Here is an 18,163-nt window from a genome sequence, read left to right as displayed (position 1 = left end):
TGAAGAAACACTTCTTTTCTTACTAAGAAATAAACAAGCAATAGCAAAACTGCTTGAAAAATTCCAAGATTTATTTATTGAGAAAATAAACTATGGTAATATGGGCATCTGAGTCTCCCGCCCACTCTTCAGATATAAAAATTTGTTACATGAAACAGGTAATCTAGGGTTAAAAAACATTGCTTAAAATTGTGGGAGATGATTCTGTGACTGAGAAAATAACAAAACATTCAAGGCTTAGACTGTCATCCCACTGAGCTTCCCTCAGATCACCTGAACAGACCTCTGATCCATCCAAGGGTTATTAGTGTTGGTATTTTCTTGGAAACATTACACGAATCCTGGTTAATAACAGTAGGCACTTATCTTACAAGCTAAATTGACAGAAACCCAACAATATGTTAGAAGAAACAGAATATATTTTTCATATAAAAAAAGGTGTTTGCTTTGGCACATTATTTACATTTCATTGCAAGACACAGTAAACAATACACTATTTCTTTGTTACTGTAACTAATAACATGATATATAATACCACTTTTCCCTAAAAATATTTAATTTTCAAGTTCAATCTAATACCTATTTCCCCCCTCTCCCCATCTGTGGTGCTGTGATCATGAATTTCTCTTTTCAATATAGCTATTTCAATTGTAGGCCAGGGGGAAAAAACACGTCAGTCAATTTTCTGTCATAAGCAAGGTAGTGGTATCATTTTTGCCATGTAGATGCTGTGCTGGACTTTACAACATGCTTTCTTTCCTTTCATACATTTGACACTTTCATTCATCAAAGCATACTTAATTTCCCATTTTTAGTTACATGTCCAGTTATGTTTTGTAACTTACAAGAAGTAAGGCTGCTGTTGACGTAATAAGTGGAAAAATCAGTAAATGCAGTTTGACAATAATTGACTTACCTTTTTTTCTCTCTGGCCCTTCAATTGAAGTATGGTATAATTCTGCCCGATACATTCTTAGCAACTGTTATGCATGAACAAGGCAATTATTTCAACCTCATTTATCTGCTATTATATTTCCTAACATATGATGTGTGATGGATAATGTTTCAACAATCACCTGCAATTCCTCATCCAACAGTTCTTCTGCTTCTAATCGGTCTCCACAATGAAAGTTACCAACTCTTCTTCCTCATCTGATGAACTTTCTGCATTAGGTATGTACACACAATTATCATTGTCTTCTAATAAGGATAATTCCATGGAATTATCATCTGACTGACAACTCAATAATGTCCCTAGATCTGGGGCACCTATTGTACCATCTACAGTAGAACACTTTGAGGATAACGCTGTTAAGTTTCTTGATATTTTTTCGATTTTTTTAACATCTGATGGAAAAGACTCCACTTCTGTATTAGAACAACCCTCAATTTCATTCCCTTGGTCGTGGCATTCTTCTGTTACTATCTCGTCCACGTTACTATTATTTCCATTACAAACTGCTGTGTTCATTAGTTTCTCATCCTTTCTGAGTTGTATGGAGTCATCTGGAAATGGACATGTATTCTGGAAATACAAGATCAGATTTGGATGTGTTACACATGAAAACATATTGCTTTAAAAACTTATTAATTTCTCTTCTAGAAAATCTTATTTTCTCTGAGAGAAAGATGATTGAAAGGTGAGACATTTAGTAAGTATTTATTGTGTTTACTGCAAAGTTACTGATTATATTCTTCAGACCCAGACTTATCTGCATGTATTAATAGCTATACTTACATATATATCCATACAGCTTTTCCCAGCATATCTGGGCAGAGATGATCCTTCACATAACTGTGTCACTAATCATTAAGCAGAGATCATCCACTCACAAAATCTGATCTTTAGGTGTACAAAAGTATGAAACATAGCATATGTATTATCCATGAGTTTAACTGCAATGCTCAGGTCTGACAAGAACACCAAATAACATTTCCATTACAAATTAGTTATGACAATAACAGTGACATTTGCATGTATTTGGATTGACATGAAAATGATTGATTCTAGCAAATTCACTTACTTGCCGACTTGGTCAATTTCCTAACCTTGGGGATCTTAGTGATTAACTGAGTAAGTGAGTGAGTGAGTGGAGAGAGAGAGAGAGAGAGTGGAGAGAGAGAGAGTGAGTGGAGAGAGAGAGAGAGAGAGAGAGAGAGAGAGAGAGAGAGAGAGAGAGAGAGAGAGAGAGAGCGCGGTTAAACATTAAACCTCTTCACAGACTGAAAATTGTAGGATGAAGCAAATTGTTATTTTTAACTCGCTCAGTTTTATCTATATTCCATCAAACACCAATGTATGGACAAGAGATAGCTACTGTACAAAATACCAATAACAACATAATCATATGATGCCGACTGCAAATTAAAATTTTGTACCTTCTTTCTTCTGAATGAAAATATAAAATGCTTCTAATCAACAACAATGGCAGTAGATTAGAATTGTACAGTGGAACCCTTATTTACATGTTCACTCTTGAATATGTTCAGCCATCAAGGTCCTGTACAGAGAGTTAAATAATAGGCCATTTACCTTGATCTTGCATCTGCTGTAACATGCATTTCCTGCTTTACACATTTTCCCAAAGTCATAAAATTTGCCAGAAGGCTGTTCTGCAGGTTGCATGATTTCTCCCTCCGATTCTCCTCTTCCAAGCTTCTGCAGCAGTTTCTTTCACCATGCAACCTTTGGGATGTAAAGGGGGTGACTTTCCTGTAAGCACCAAACTGTTAAATCTCTGCACCCTGGACTGCATTTTGAGACTGATGAGGTTCTAGCATCTGGACTGACAACCCCTATAACATTTTGCGTGGTTTGCATTGTGTGTTTGTCCATCAGTTTCTTCCTCATTCTCAGCATCATTAGTAGCCAAAGGTTGCAGAAAAGTGAAATAAAATAAAAAAATTCAACCACACTAACTTTGATCTTCTGGTAGGTAGGTTTTCTTGCAAGGGGAGGATGAGAAGATGCATTGCTTAGTGCTGCTTTCCATAGTATTTGAACACAAAATCATTAGGGAGATCTCAGAACAAAGTGCCAATCAGCAGCAACGTTTCACACTGTAGCAGCATAACAGGCCACACATGCCTCCGTTCAATTGGTGAAAATCCTCAAGCAACAGATGTTACTTTAGTGTGAATTCTCCCTTAATCCTGATGGCAGGAAATCCTGCCAGAAGTTTATGTTGCACCCGTGTGCAGAGTTATGGACTAATTGAACTGTAAATGTAAGAGCTTGATTGTATAGACTGTCAACCTTCTTTTGTGTCCCTGCCAGGCAGTTATGTGGTTCATTGCATTCTCACACAGCAAATAATTTGGTGACTGCAAGAAGGGAAGGGAAATTGGAATTGGAATTGGAATGGGAAAGCGAAAGTGTTGAAGGGAAATGGAGTATAATAAAGGAGATACTACATGAAACAGCACAGGAAGTGCTGGGAGAGAAGACGAAGATCCGAAGAGGTAAATGGTTTGATGAGGAATGTAGAACAGCAATAAATGAAAGAAATGAGGCACGAAAGAGAATGCTTAATAGGAAAACCAGGTATAACACAGAACAATACAGACTTAAAAGAAAGGAAGCAGACTGTGTGTGCAGGAGAAAGAAACGATGCTTTGAGAAAGAGTGGATTGAGGAACTTGAAGAATATAATAGTAATCAGCAAGTAAGGAAAATGTATATGAGGGTGAAGGATATAAGGAAAGGCTTCCAACCGAAGACCAAGTAGGAAACCTAATAGGCGGGAAAAATGAGATCTTAGAGAAATGGGCAGAATACTTCAGTCAGCTACTTAATGTGGAAGATGGGTTCCAAGATCTAGAATTGAGTGATGAGTACCCAGAGGAGGACCATGATGACGAAACCAGAACATCTCCAACACTAGAAGAAGTTAGAACAGCTATTAAGTCTCTTAAGAATAACAAAGCCCCAGGGATTGATAATATCACTGCTGAAATGGTTAAGAACGGAGGAAATCAACTAACAAAGTATATACACAAATTGTTATCTGATATATGGGAACATGAACAGATGCCCGATCAATGGAGTATGGCAATAATCTGCCCTATACATAAAAAGAACAATAAAACTTGCTGTGAGAACTATAGAGGTATAGCCCTACTGAGCATAATATACAAAGTGCTTGCAAAGATCCTAACAGGAAGATTGTCACCACTGACTGAGGGAATAATAGTGGATTATCAGTGTGGTTTTAGACCAAACAGATCTACTACGGATCAAATCTTTATGGTCAGGCAGATAATGGAGAAATGTTATGAATATAACATTAATATTCATCAGTTATTTATAGACTTTAAGCAGGCATATGACAGTATCATACAAGGAAAATTGTATGAGGCAATGAAGGAGCTAGGGATCCCAAGCAAGCTAATAAGATTAACCAGAATGACGCTTAGGGGTACTAAATGCAAGATGAAGATTGAAGGAGAGCTCACAAGGGAATTTGCAGTGAACCAAGGTTTGAGACAAGGAGATGTGCTTTCTACGATATTGTTCAATATAGCTTTAGAACAGATCATGAGAAGAGTGGGTCAGGGGTGTAACCCAGGAGTGACTCTCTGCAACAGAGTGAACCAAAATCTAGCATATGCTGATGACATTGATATGATGGCACGAAGATTGCAAGAAGTGAAGGAAGGACTGGAAAGATTGGAGAACACAGCTAGTGAGATGGGACTCCAAATAAACCAACCCAAGACTAAATACGCATCTGACTACCATGCTAAAGGTCCCGGGTTCGATCCCCAGCTGATTCAAATCCGGGAACTTTTCTAACATTGGAAGCGGCCACGCATATACCCAGCATCGAATAACATGGGTACCCGGGGGAAACCCTGGGGGATAAAGGTGGTCAGGGGTGTGGTGCTGATCACATCACCCCCACTCACGACCGGATCAAGAAAGTGTGGGGCGTTACCCCCACACCCCCTATACGCCTTCATGGCGTGGTGCTAAGCACAGGGGAACACTTTACCTTTTTTTTTACCAAGACTAAATACATGTTTTCAGCGCGAAATATGGAATTCAGGGAAGGCCAACATATACAACTTAATGGAGGCACCTATGAAAAATGCAATAGTTTTAAATATCTTGGAACATTATTTACCATGGATAATAATATTAAGGAGGAAATAAAAGCAAGAATTGCAGCTGGTAATCGAAGCTATTTCTCACTATTAAGAGTTTTCAAATCTCACAGCCTGAGTAGAAATTTGAAAATCAAAGTATATCAGCTAGTCGTAAAGCCAGTGGTGACATATGGAGCAGAGACATGGACTTTGGTGCAAGCAGATGAAGAACTTTTGCAAAGATGGGAAAGATGGATACTGAGGAAAATATATGGGCCAGTAAATGAGAATGGACAATGGCGAATAAGGAGAAATGATGAAATTAGAGTACTCTACAAAAAACCAGATATAGTTTCCGATATAAGAAGCATGAGACTGAGGTGGCTAGGACATGTGGAAAGAATGCCTGAAGACAGAGCGGTTAAAAAGGTCTATAAAGGGACACCAGGAGGGAGAAGATTAAGAGGAAGGCCAAGGAAAAGATGCTTGGAGGACGTTGAGGAGGACCTTAGGAGGATGGGAGTAAGACAGTGGAGACGTCGAGCAGAAGACAGAAGAGAATGGGCTATCATTGTGAGAGAGGCCAAGGCCCTTTAGGGGCTGTAGCAGCCAAGGAGTAAGTAAGTAAGTAAGTTGCAACACTAGCCGCCGGAATTTCCTGTGTTTTTCTTGGAGCGTCGAAGTAAAACATTTCATCCTCTTGCCCATAGAAACTCCACGCATTGACGTAGATATGCAGACTCATCCTAGCTTTTGTTATAAAGTCCCTTCCCAATACAACGGACTTTATTGCATTTTTCAACACAAGGAACGTCTGTTTAATCATGCATCCCTTTAATTCCACAGATAAGACCATCCGGCTGACAGTGTGAGTGTGCCGGCCGCTAAACTTTAATTTAGTGCCATCATGATAAAGCTTAGCAGCCTTTTCCTGTAGCAACTTCGCCATGTTTACATCTATTAAGGAACAACTGGCTCCCCCATCGACGAAAGCTAGAAATTCCAGCCTTTTATCTTGCAGCTAACAAGAGGCTCTTTCGCATATTTTGGAACGGTGTTTCCCTTTTTTCGATAAGACTTAATTTTGCATGCCGTGTTGCGTGGCAACCCTGATTCATCCTTTTCCCAGCGAGCGCGTTGGGAACTTTCTCTTTCTTTCGACTTTCCATGGCATAATCGGAAGATATGATACTGTGATTGACAACCTCAGCAACGAATGTTATTCATGTTCCTTGCTGGTCGTGGCAAACGTGCTTCCAGTGAATCTTTGCTCCTGGACTTAAGCACCTGGATCCCCTGGTCTGTTACCATGGTGGCAGAATCTCTTTCTTTTGAGTTTCGGGCAGTTTCTCTTATAGTGTTTCACTGAGCAGACGAATCAATACACATCCCTCTTACAACCCACTTCTTGACCTGTCCGAGCGGACCCTCTGACGCAGGTGTGTGTTTCCGCCGGGATCTTCGTTGTCGAGGTTATTAGCCTTCTCAGGCCCTGGTCCATTTTCCTGAGAGCTATTTTTCCAAAGGAAGCTGAGCGCTGGATCCACCAGCGACCTTGGGGCCTCAGAAACTTCCGACCCCCCTTTGTCATTCTTAACGACCGCATTTGCCTGTTTCCACCTGTAAGGAGAGGGAGACATAATGGGTTCTTCTTGGCTATCTTGTGTCACCAGATGTTCGAAGGAAACCATCTCAAAACTCTGGATACGACATTCCTCGTTGTACAAATCAGCGACTGTTCTGAATTCCTGTCTGTACAGATACTGGCGAAACAAGGGGTGCACTTTCCTCGTGATCATTTGCAACCTCTGAGCTTCCGTTCGAGGAACCTCTTCCATTTCAAACAAGTTCTGCATTCTTCTAATGAAAGCCGCAAAAACTTTGATATCGCCTTGCTTTGCCTTACAAAATTTTTCCTGCAGTACTTCCTCATGTGAGGAATGAAAAATTCACTCAAAAATTCATTCCTGAATGCCTTCATATTGGGAAGCACATTTCACCGATATTTGTACCATTCCAACGGATCCCCTGATAACGCGATAAAATAATTCATGACACTATTCAATCTTTAACACTTCCCTTAAAATTTCTTAATTTGCTTGTAAACAGTATTTCTGCATACGTTTTGTGCATTATACCTCTATTGAGTGATACCTTATTTATGAACAAAGAAAAAAAAGCACACTTTAGCAGAAATGTGGAATTTTATTTCAAATTAAAGACACAAAAGAGAAGCTATCTTTTGCACTTAAAACTACTCTTCTCCACTACTGCCATCATCACAAAGAGAAGCCACCTTTTGCACTTACGACTACTCTTATCTACTACTGTCATCATCAGAGCTTCATTCTCCTGTATCACTGTCCCATCGAGTTTGTTCGATATGGAACACTTTTTGAAACTCTTCTCCACCAACATGGGTGAAATGTGGAACCATGCATTTTTAACCCACTGCCAAAGGAGGTTGACATCAGGATGCTTAATCCCCCCCCCCCCCCCTCTGGTGTAAGCTAATGGTTATTTGAGGAAATCCAATTTGTATATTGTTCCTTTAGAGCAGTTTTGAAAGGCCGATTTATAAACACATCAAGGGGTTGCAAAACTGATGTTAAGCCTCGAGGAATTATCACTTGGTCGGTCTTTTTTGAATCTAGAAGATGTTTAACTGCAGGGGTTGTATGGCCACGGAAACTGTCCATTACGAGCATGTTTCTCGTGTTTAAAAGTGTTGGTTTTGCTTTGATTTATTGATTGATTATTTTAAGTCCACTTTATGCACAGTAAGGCTAATCGGGACTGGACCTACAGTTTAAAGTGGGATGTGAACCACTTGTGCCTCCACCGGGTATTGAGCCTGGGACCCCTTGATTACAAGGCAACATGCTACCAGTGCAGCATCGGGGAGACCCAGGTCGGTTTTGCCACACACGCTTGATCCAATCCTGAATTAGGCTTTCATCCTTCCAACCTTTTTCTTGTGCTTGCATAAAAACTCCTTGGACACTAATTTTAGGAACATTTTTTCCCTTTAGCACAATATATGGCGGAAATTTTCTTCCATCTCCTGTAACACACATCATCACTGTGCATCGATGTTTTTCATATACACCAGTTTGCACCAAAAACACTATTTTCACCCGTTTTATTAACAATAGAGTCAAATGGCATTTCAAAATAAACTGTGGTTTGATCCGCATTACCGATTTGTGACAGAAGATATGAATGTGTTTTCCTCAAATTTATCACATAACGTTGGAAATTTAGGATTTTATCTTCAAATGCATCAGGAAGTCGCTGGGTTAAAGTTGTTGTTCTTCATAAACTCAGATTGTATCGTCTAAAAAACCTGACAATCCAACTCCGACTTGCTTTAAAAGCATGAACTGCAAGTTCTTTTGCCAGTAAAAGAGCCTTCAATTGACACATTTCTGCAGAAACTGCAAATTCAAATTGTCGTTTTACACAAACATAGTCATGCAGCTTCCCTTCTATTTCAGGAAATTTAGCCTTTTGTCCTCGAAAAGCTCTCTGATTGCCACACGTGTTTAGCAGTATTTCCTCTTTTTATCTCCAATCTCTCACACAACTCTTACTTATATCATATTTACGAGCAGCAGCACGATTCTTGAATGACTCATAACTTTTCATATGCTGTAAAAGATCCCAATCTTCTCCCTTTAGTGGTCATCTTGCTTTCAGCATCCATCTGTCAAGCAAGATAAGAAGGATGCTACTCAAATGAGTCACTGCAACACAAAACAAGCCTATTTCCCCCACTCACACCAACGCAGCTGGACTGGCCAGACGTAAACATCCAGCTGGTTGCTGTCTTTATCTCTTTCTTGGCACCAATGAGACTGCAGAATGATTCCCTTGGCAAAAGGCGAAGGAGAATATTCTTTTCCCTTCTGTCTGCAAGCTTTTCATGAATTAAGTTGACCCAATTTTTTTAAAGGAGGAGGGGGTTAAGAGACAATGCACATAAAGCATTGAGGGAGAAAGAACTGTGATTTAATTAAACCAGGACATATTTAGAATGATTTCTTCCACTTGATACACAAATTATGGCAAACGTGTTTTGCTTTCTTTCCAAGAACACAGGCTGTAAGATAACATCCTGACCTCCACTCATTCTCTCCTGAGCTTGAATAATAGGTTGCATCCCTCCGCAGGATAAATTTTTTATGCCTGGTGATAAGCTCTATACTCAAGTAAGCCGCACACCCCCATTTTCTGGCACCTTTGTAAGGGGAAAAAAAGTGTGTGGGGTATTCAAGTAAATACGGTATATTCCCTGAAAAGACGCTCTCCCCTGTCTTCTTCCCTGCACACCCCAACCAGCTGATGAGCCCTGCTAGTCTTGCCTGCTCGCATTGTCGCTCTATCCCCGGTACTTAACGCCAAATCCCGCAATCAATCATTTACACTTTCTGTGGTCAGTTCTCTGTCCTCTGGCCACCCCAATGCCGTGCAAAGCAAGGTCACGTCTATGTTTCCTGGTGCCTGAGCCCTATTGCATCTTGAACATGCCTGAGCACACAATGTCATAGGGTGCATGCAGTCCATGGTCAAGAAAGTATGGAGTGCAATTCGATACTGTATACGGCAACGAGCTTCTAGTATGTTTTGACGAGCCCCATTCTGTTACGAAGAATAACGTCTCATGGAGTTCTCTTGTATGTACAGTTTATTTACACACAACACCCCTACTCCATATATACATCTTTCCACTACACATTCAATAACACATGCTCTAAGTTGCCTTTTGCCCCATCACACAGAGAAATGCACTTTTCAAGACTTCACACTACGAGCGCACTATTTAGCATAGTGCTAACCTGCCCCCGCAGTTTATCACGCATAGGTCCCTACACATATGGCGCTTACTCTGTCTCTCGATGCATCCAAAAAACTGTCTTAATCCATTGATTAAGCCACTTTCTGATCTGAGTGTGGTGAGAATCTGTGTCTGAGAACCTGAGAATATGAGAGACCGTAAAAAAAAAAAAAAAAAAAAGGTAAAGTGCTCCCCTGTACTTAGCACAACGTCATGAAGGCGTATAGGGGGTGTGGGGGTAACGCCCCACACTTTCTTGATCCGGTCGTGAGTGGGGGTAATGTGATCAGCATCACGCCCCTGACTGCCTTTACCCCCCCCCCCAGGGTTTCCCCCAGGTACATATGTTATTCGATGCTGGGTGGGCGCCGGCTTCCATCGTTAGAAAAGTTTCCGGATTTGAACCGCCCGGGGATCGAACCCGGGACCTTTAGCATGGTAGTCAGACGCGTTACCGACTGAGCCACCGCGGCTGAGAGACCGTAACAAGTCAAAACCTGGGATTTATACCTCCGACAAATGACCCCCCGCCAACCACTGGGGCAAGGTCCTATTGTTACCTTTCAAACAGGGAAGCCGTTGAGGGAAAGCAAACGTTGGCTTCCCTGGCTACTGGGCAAAAGGTAACCTACGCAAGAGCATTTACAAATATACAAACTTTTACACATACTTTCCATTTTGCAGCTGTGTGCGTAAAAACCACACAGCAATGCGTACACTGTATGAGGTCAACATGACATTGCATAAATTCTTTGTATCTTTTTAATTGTTTCTCTCATATGATTTGCTGTCAAATACCTTGTATCTGCACCATACTAGCAGATTAATAAAGGAAATGCAGAAGAATTAGGGCTGAGCTGATACCACTTTGAACTGATATGCTCACCGATTCCCACTGATACGAATACTTGAAAATCGTAATAATCAAGAGTTTTTCAAAATATTAATAATTGTGTGAAAATTTTCCACTCTAATTTTACGCATTAAAATATTCAAGAATTACATCAGACAAAAACTGGAGCACAATAAAAAGGATCTTCAAATTTTGCATGATTTTCAGGATAATTAGACTCAGTGAAAGTATTGTGTGGCATTTTTGCAGACCACATGAAAGACTTTAGGAAAAATATCGGTAAATGAATTCCAACCGATACTTTCCGATACCAATACCAGTGGTATTGGCAGATACCGATACATCAGCATCGGTATTGGCTCAGACCTAAAAGTAATAGATGGTGATGTAGATGTACTCCCTGGTTTGGAACGTATTGCACTAACTGCAGCCTTGATTAGTTTAGTCAGTGTTGGTTTTACTTCCTCTAAAACTGCATCACTTGCAAATACCAGGGTGATGTATCTGTAAATGTCTCCGAACTGTTGGTTGAGTTTTAATTTGCTACCACTCCACTGTGCTGTTTCCCATTCTCCAGGTGATACTGCTCTTATCAATGGTGATTTTTAGGACAAAATAAGTATTTTGCTGCAGTATTCCCTCCTCCATGCAAGCCTGGGTGGTGACGGAGAGAGGGGGGGAGGCATCTAACATATCCAGATGCCTCAAAGGTCAGACAGTACATGATTCATACACTACATTTTCTGCTCTTACTTTTATTCCATTTCATAATGCCATTTGTAAATATTTGAATACAAATTAATGAGTGATTTTCTTTTCACTGCAGAAAATTGTAAATTCTTCAGAATACATTATGCCTGTTCCAGTATAGTAGATTTCTTGTACTGCTGGATACTAAATTCTGAAACTTTTTTGTTTTTTAAATTATTTTTGTACCATATGATGCATCCGTTTTCTATTTCCTTCAGATGTCATAACAAGAGAGTCTTCTAAGGTGGGATTGATGGCCTAGATCAAGCATTGGACTGGTTATCTGGCAGTTGTGGCAAATGCTTTTGTAAATGTAGTGTCGTACAACACTACTGTAGTCCCTAGCAACATTGACAAAAACCTTGGCATGAGTGAGATGTTCATCATGGTGGGCTTGAGTGGAGTTGAGTTGAGGTGTTTTAAGTACACTTTATGCACAGTAAGGCTAATCGGGACTGGACCTAAAGTTTAAAATGGGATCTTAACCACTAGGTGCCTCCACTGGGTATCAAACCCAGGACTCCTAGATTACAAGGCGACGATGCTACCGCTAGAGCATCGGGGAAGTTTCATCCCAGCTTGTAAAAGTGCTGGAGAAAGCTGGTGACCTAAACATTTCTAATATAATAAAATTTAGTTTGTGAGATTGTTCACGTAAATAGTAGTTCGCAAACATGACTTTTCATCATATTTATGGATCACGTTTGACTGTTCAATGGTGCTGAACCTTGGAAAATTTGAGTGAGATTAATTTCTGCAAGAATGTGCACAGAACTGGATACTGAATCCATAAAGATTTTTAGGTTTATGTCCTCTTCTTTCATGGACTGTTGTAATTCTGAAGCATATAAGCAAGGTGAAAGTAGATAGCGGATGGTGTAAACAGTGTAATGTGCTCTTAATTTATGAATAATACATTCAATGTAATTTCAGTCCAAATAAAAACTTCTAATATAGCATGCATCATCAATACACAATTGGGTAGGCATGTGAATTGACAACTCCATGTTGGGAAAAAAAAACTTTTAGCTGAAAAAATTAATTAATGCAGGCCAGACTTCCATATTTCCTTTAAATGAAATAATATATTACAGAAGACAATAACAGAGACAGAATCAGAAGTGCCTGAAGTATTTTGTTACGCTTAACTCTACAAAATTGAATGAAAATGAAAACGTTATTTTTCTATCTTCTATATTCTGATGGGGGCCAGGTTAAAGAACATATCAAAATAGAATTTTACTCGCAGAGCATCATTGCTCATTCCAGATCCCAATCTGGACATTCAGGATATCATTCTAGCTTTAAAGCCCACATGATGGAAGAACCGACTTGGAATTCTATTTTTGTCTCTTTCATCAAAAGGCAAGGAGGGCCACATGAACCCTTGAATATATCAGATTGCTCCAGTTGCCATGGTGATAGCGGATTCTTGTGGTATCCTGCATTGCCAAACTTATGCCTCAGAGCAACAGTTCAGAGTACAATATAGGAGTCTCCTATTCTCTGCCTCTTCTTGAACTGTGAGCGGAGGGTGCACGTTGACAGCTGAGAGTATCACTTACAACTGGGCAAAAATTAGACATATGGCAACACTGTTTTCTGTACTTCGAGACTCCCACATTGAGAGACGAAAAATCTGGGTAAGTTCTTTCATTGTGCAAGCTTTAACTCCTCACTTTGGATCTGCCTGGCATGGGCGATGGTACCATGAGACTAGTCTATCACTAGTCCAGCAAAATTAGCTCAAAAATATGTCAAACATGGAAATTTAAGAAAACAAGTGGGATCAGTTGGGGATAGGTCTCCTGTTCACACCCAAGAAATTCCCCAAGAATTCCATCACCATGTTGAATTTCTACACTTGTTCATAAAAATGATTCTTCTGTGTGCATAATTTCTTGGGAGTTTAACATAAAACATTCCTCCTGAAACAGACTTCCATGTTAATATTTGGATAATTACGTTTTGTGTGTAAAAATTACTACAGATGTCGTGTATTATTGCATTTTATCATTGAAGTTAGCATGGGGTAAGCATTGTTTAGACAAGCAGGCATATTTGGCTCTCTCACAATCTCTGTTTTGAATTGAATTCTTGTTTTGTGCACAGGAAAGCTCATCGGGACTCGACTTACAGTTTAAAGTGGATCCAAACCACTGTGCCATGTGCCTCCACAAGGTATTGTGCCTCCACTAGGACCCCTTGATTATAAGGCCTGCTTTAGACTAAACCATTTTCCTTAGCATTATTCTTAACATTTATGCCATGACCAAAGAGTTACTGTGTAAAGTGAGAAATGTTATGGCATTTCAGATGCCATGGCATACTTCATGGCATTTCTCAAGGATAGAACAGGCTCTATTTCCGTAGCATTTTTCGAAGCATAACCAAGCAGAAGCGACCTCATGGTCACGAGTGCAAATGTAATGGCGGTCGCGAGATGTAAACAACGTATCACTTCACACTTTTAAATGACGGTAACTATTCAACCGAGAGGAATATTTCTTCATACTAAATGGTTATAGGTAGAGAAAAATGGCGCTGATTAAATACATACTTTACAATGTTTACTGTACACGAATGAAAGAACATTTTAGCATTTTTAATTGTAAACACTGTGCACACAGCATTGACAGTGTAACTCGGCATGCCTTTCGTGCTGTATGTATTATACATTGTAATTGAAACAGCTAACCAAAATGTTTCATAAAATGCTTTTGTGTAAAGTACTATCTGTTATAAGATTTTTGGAAGCATTTTTGTAGCATTTATGCTAGCAAAAATGTTAAAGGAAATGCTTTCGTCCAAAGCCAGCTTTAGGCAACAACGTTACCACTATGCCAGTGAGGAGGCCCCACAATCAGTTCTAATAATTTTACTGGCCAGGAGGTCCAGGGCATTTTAATGTACCCTAAGTTTCACTTTTGGAATGGTAAGACACATTCAGAAGGAAAAAAGACTAGGATGATCCCTCATTCTCCTCAACCTTCTACAGAACAGAGTGACACACACACATGTATAGCTTCGAATATAATTACCATACTTATCTTGCAGCATAATTGGATTTTATGTTCAGAATTTCAGTCTAGCATGTGTCAGTAATTATAGCACATAAATTGGAATTCTATATAAAGTAGGGTGGAACAGGTTAATCAGTACTCTATTGGTATCAGGTATATATATACTGTACATATACGAGGGTGAATCAAATATGAACGAGCCTTGGGCGGAAAAACAAAATTTATTGAAGGAAACAGAGACATTGCCACATCCTATTTTTCTACATAGTCTCCACCCTTAGCAATACATTTTTCCCAACGTTGTGGTAGGTTCTTGATGCCGTTCTCGTAGAATGAAGCTGGGCGGGTAGCCAACCAGTTGCGCACAAAGGTTTCCACCTGATCGTTGGTCGCAAATCGCTTGCCCCCAAGTGCTTCTTTGAGGGGTCCGAACAGGTGAAAATCACATGGTGAAAGGTCTGGGCTGTACGGTGGATGCAGAAGCGGTTCCCAGTGCATTTCCACCAGTTTCTGCCGCGTAACACCTGATGTATGGGGTCTGGCGTTGTCGTGGAGGAACAAGACCTGGTGGATGGGACAGCCTCGTCGTTTGCGTCGATACTGCACCTTAACTTGATCCAGGAGGCCGCAGTAGTAGGGTGCGTTGATGGTCCGACGTTCGTGTAAGAAATCCACCAGTAGGATCTCCCTCCAGTCCCAAAACACTGTGGCAAACACCTTCCCCACAGACAACCGAACTTTGGCCTTCACGGGGTTTCCTTCGCCTTTCCTCCTCCACTCCATGCTAGCACGCTTGGATGCTGGGGTGTAATGATGCACCCATGTCTCGTCACAGGTAACGATGCGATGCAAAAACGTCAAAACGAGTGTGAAGCTGGCGAGCAATGCGAATTCGGTCATCTTTTTGAGCAACATTCATCAGCTTGGGACCCCACAGAGCTGTGATTTTGCGGAAGCCCAAGTGCTTTGTGATGATTGATTGGACACTTCCATAGCTCACACCAAGTTCTGCCGCAATTTGCTTCACAGTGACTCGGCGATCCTGTTCAACAAGCTCACGAACACAAGCCATGTTGTCATTCATCACACTGGTGCGAGGACGACGGGGGTGCACTTCATTTGCAACACGTTCACGGCCTTGCTGGAATTCCTTACACCACACCTTCACTCTTGCCCACGAGAGGGTACCATTCCCAAACTGGGCCTGCAGTCTCCGGTAAATTTCTGCCGGTTTGACGTTTTCCTGGGTGAGGAACTTGATGATTATGCATTGCGCAACAGACACTGGCACACTCTGCTCACTCATCGTGAGAGCTACTAAACGAAGTTATGGATATAAACATATAAGCTCTAAATATATCTAAATATGCAGCTTCTTTTCCATTGAAAAATATTGGTTTATATCTGTTAACATACATTCATTATGGAGGTTAGTTTAACATTTGGAATTTTATATTGGATTGGTAAAATATCGTTTATTGGTATCGGTAAGTTTTATATCAGTACTTTGTAAGTGTTGGCCAAAATTTCCCTAATATAAAGTATTCATAAAACTTGGTGGTTGGAGATTTATTTCTCTTGAATGGTATTTCAATTTGTTGAATGTTTTGTAGTTGAAATAAACTGAGGATTGTTCTGAATGAAAACTGATTGATCTGAACTTCATCCCCCCCCCCCTTACAATTTACTACTGATTGTATCTTCAAAGTGGTACAAAAGTAAAACCTTGTGAGTTTGGTTCTCATATATTTTCATACTCATTTCTAGTAGAGCCTAACTTTCATTCTAAAACTGGATGTCCAGAAGCGAACTGATCCATAAAATCATTATTCACTTTGTATATTTGGACACAAGCTTCACTACATGTTGTTGTAATTTAAAATACTGTTATTATTTCTAATGAGGCCAAATTTTCCAGTTTTACTTGATGATATTGTCATAACATTGGACATAAATGAATGAGAAATTTCTTTTATTTATTTCTATTTTTTAATTAGCAATTGAAAATTGGTGAATTGCATTAAAGTTTGATTACAAGTTGCACAAACATCAGAGTAGGCCTTCCTGATAGCATAGTGGTAGTGGTGCCACCTTGTAATCAAGCGGTTCTAGGTTTGATAAATGGTGGAGGAACCTAGTGGTTACGATGAACTTTAAATTTCTTTCAGAAGAAATTGCAAATACAACATAAAGCAGAAATACAGATGGGGGACAAAATAATACGAACACCTGTGAAAAAATATGCCAGATTTCACACCGGCAGTACAGCAGCACCACCTGGCACTGAAGTCTGCCACCTAGTGGCTGTGAAGGGGAAGGTATTAGTTTGCCAACAGCAGTCATTGGTGGTGCATTCGTCTATCATACGCTCTCAAGAGACACTGCAATGTCAGACCTGACAGAGTTCCAAAGAGGCATGATTGTTGGAGCACGTTCAGCTGGAGTCATGGTGACTGAAACCTCAAAGCTTGTTGGGTGTGCAAGGAGCACAGTATCAGCCGTTATGACAGCGTACACAACACAAGGTAAGATGGCGTCTTCAAAGCACAACAGTGAACGAAAGACAAAGCTTGCTGCTCGGGATAGGAGGGTGTTGAAGCACATAGTGGCCCGAAAGCACAAGCAATCGTTATCCGAGATAACATCTGAAATGAACAGGCATCTCCAGGACCCCATTTCAACCAAAACTGTCAAAAGGGAACTCCATGCTGCAAACATTCATGGCCGAGTGGCAATTCGTAAGCCATTGGTGACATCACATAATGCTGTCAAGCGACGCCAATGGTGCAGAGCTCACAGAAGTTGGTCCCCACAGCAGTGGCAACAAGTCATCTGGTCTGATGAATCAACATTCACGTTATTTCAGACCACGGGGCGTGTTTATGTGTGGAGAACGCCTCGAGATGCATTTCATCCTGACTGCCTCTTGCCGACTGTGAAGCATGGAGGTGGGTCCATTATGGTATGGGGTGCGATATCTTGGCATGATGTGGGACCACTTGTTTTTCTGCATGGGAAGATCAATGCCAGTCACTATCGCAGCATTCTGGGGGATCATCTCCATCCTTTTGTCCAGACTTTATTTCCTGGGGACCGACCGCTTTTTCAAGACGACGACGCTCCTATCCACACTGCTGGGTCTGTCCAAACATGGTTTGAAGAACATGACGATGAACTAGGACATCTTGAATGGCCCCCACAGTCTCCTGACCTGAACATTATAGAACATTTGTGGGGATATTTGGAGTCCAAACTTCGTGCTCGAAGTCCGCCTCCAGCCACACTTTCGGAATTGGAGACTGCTCTGGAGGAAGAATGGCTCCATATTCCCTTAAACATTGAGCATGACCTCTATGCGTCCATCCCACGTCGCATACAAAGTGTACTTCAGTCACAGGGTGGTCCAACCCCCTATTAATAAAGATTTTCTCTACATTCACAGGTGTTCGTATTATTTTGTACCCCATCTGTATATATATATATGAACTGAAAGTATCATCATACTTAAAAAAAAAAAAAGTAAAGTGTTCCCCTGTGCATAGCACCACGCCATGAAGGCGTATAGGGGGTGTGGGGGTAACGCCCCACACTTTCTTGATCCGGTCGTGAGTG

General features: G+C 40.6%; 1 protein-coding gene across 1 annotated transcript in view; it reads right to left on the bottom strand.

The window, feature by feature from the left end:
* Positions 1-413: 413 nt before the first annotated feature.
* LOC145996911 (uncharacterized) overlaps positions 414-18,163 on the bottom strand; it is a 75,748-nt gene continuing 57,998 nt past the window's right edge. The window contains exon 5 of the mRNA XM_083133479.1: positions 414-1,525. Within this exon, the coding sequence (XP_082989605.1) occupies positions 1,109-1,525 (417 nt within the window). The 3' untranslated portion in view covers positions 414-1,108. The remainder of the gene's footprint in view (positions 1,526-18,163) is intronic.

This window comes from Lepisma saccharinum, chromosome 13 (genome assembly GCF_977018435.1).
Source record: "Lepisma saccharinum chromosome 13, izLepSacc3.1, whole genome shotgun sequence".
Taxonomy (NCBI): domain Eukaryota; kingdom Metazoa; phylum Arthropoda; class Insecta; order Zygentoma; family Lepismatidae; genus Lepisma; species Lepisma saccharinum.
Note: the sequence above shows the minus strand (reverse complement) of the source record. Positions and strands in the feature narration are given on the sequence as shown.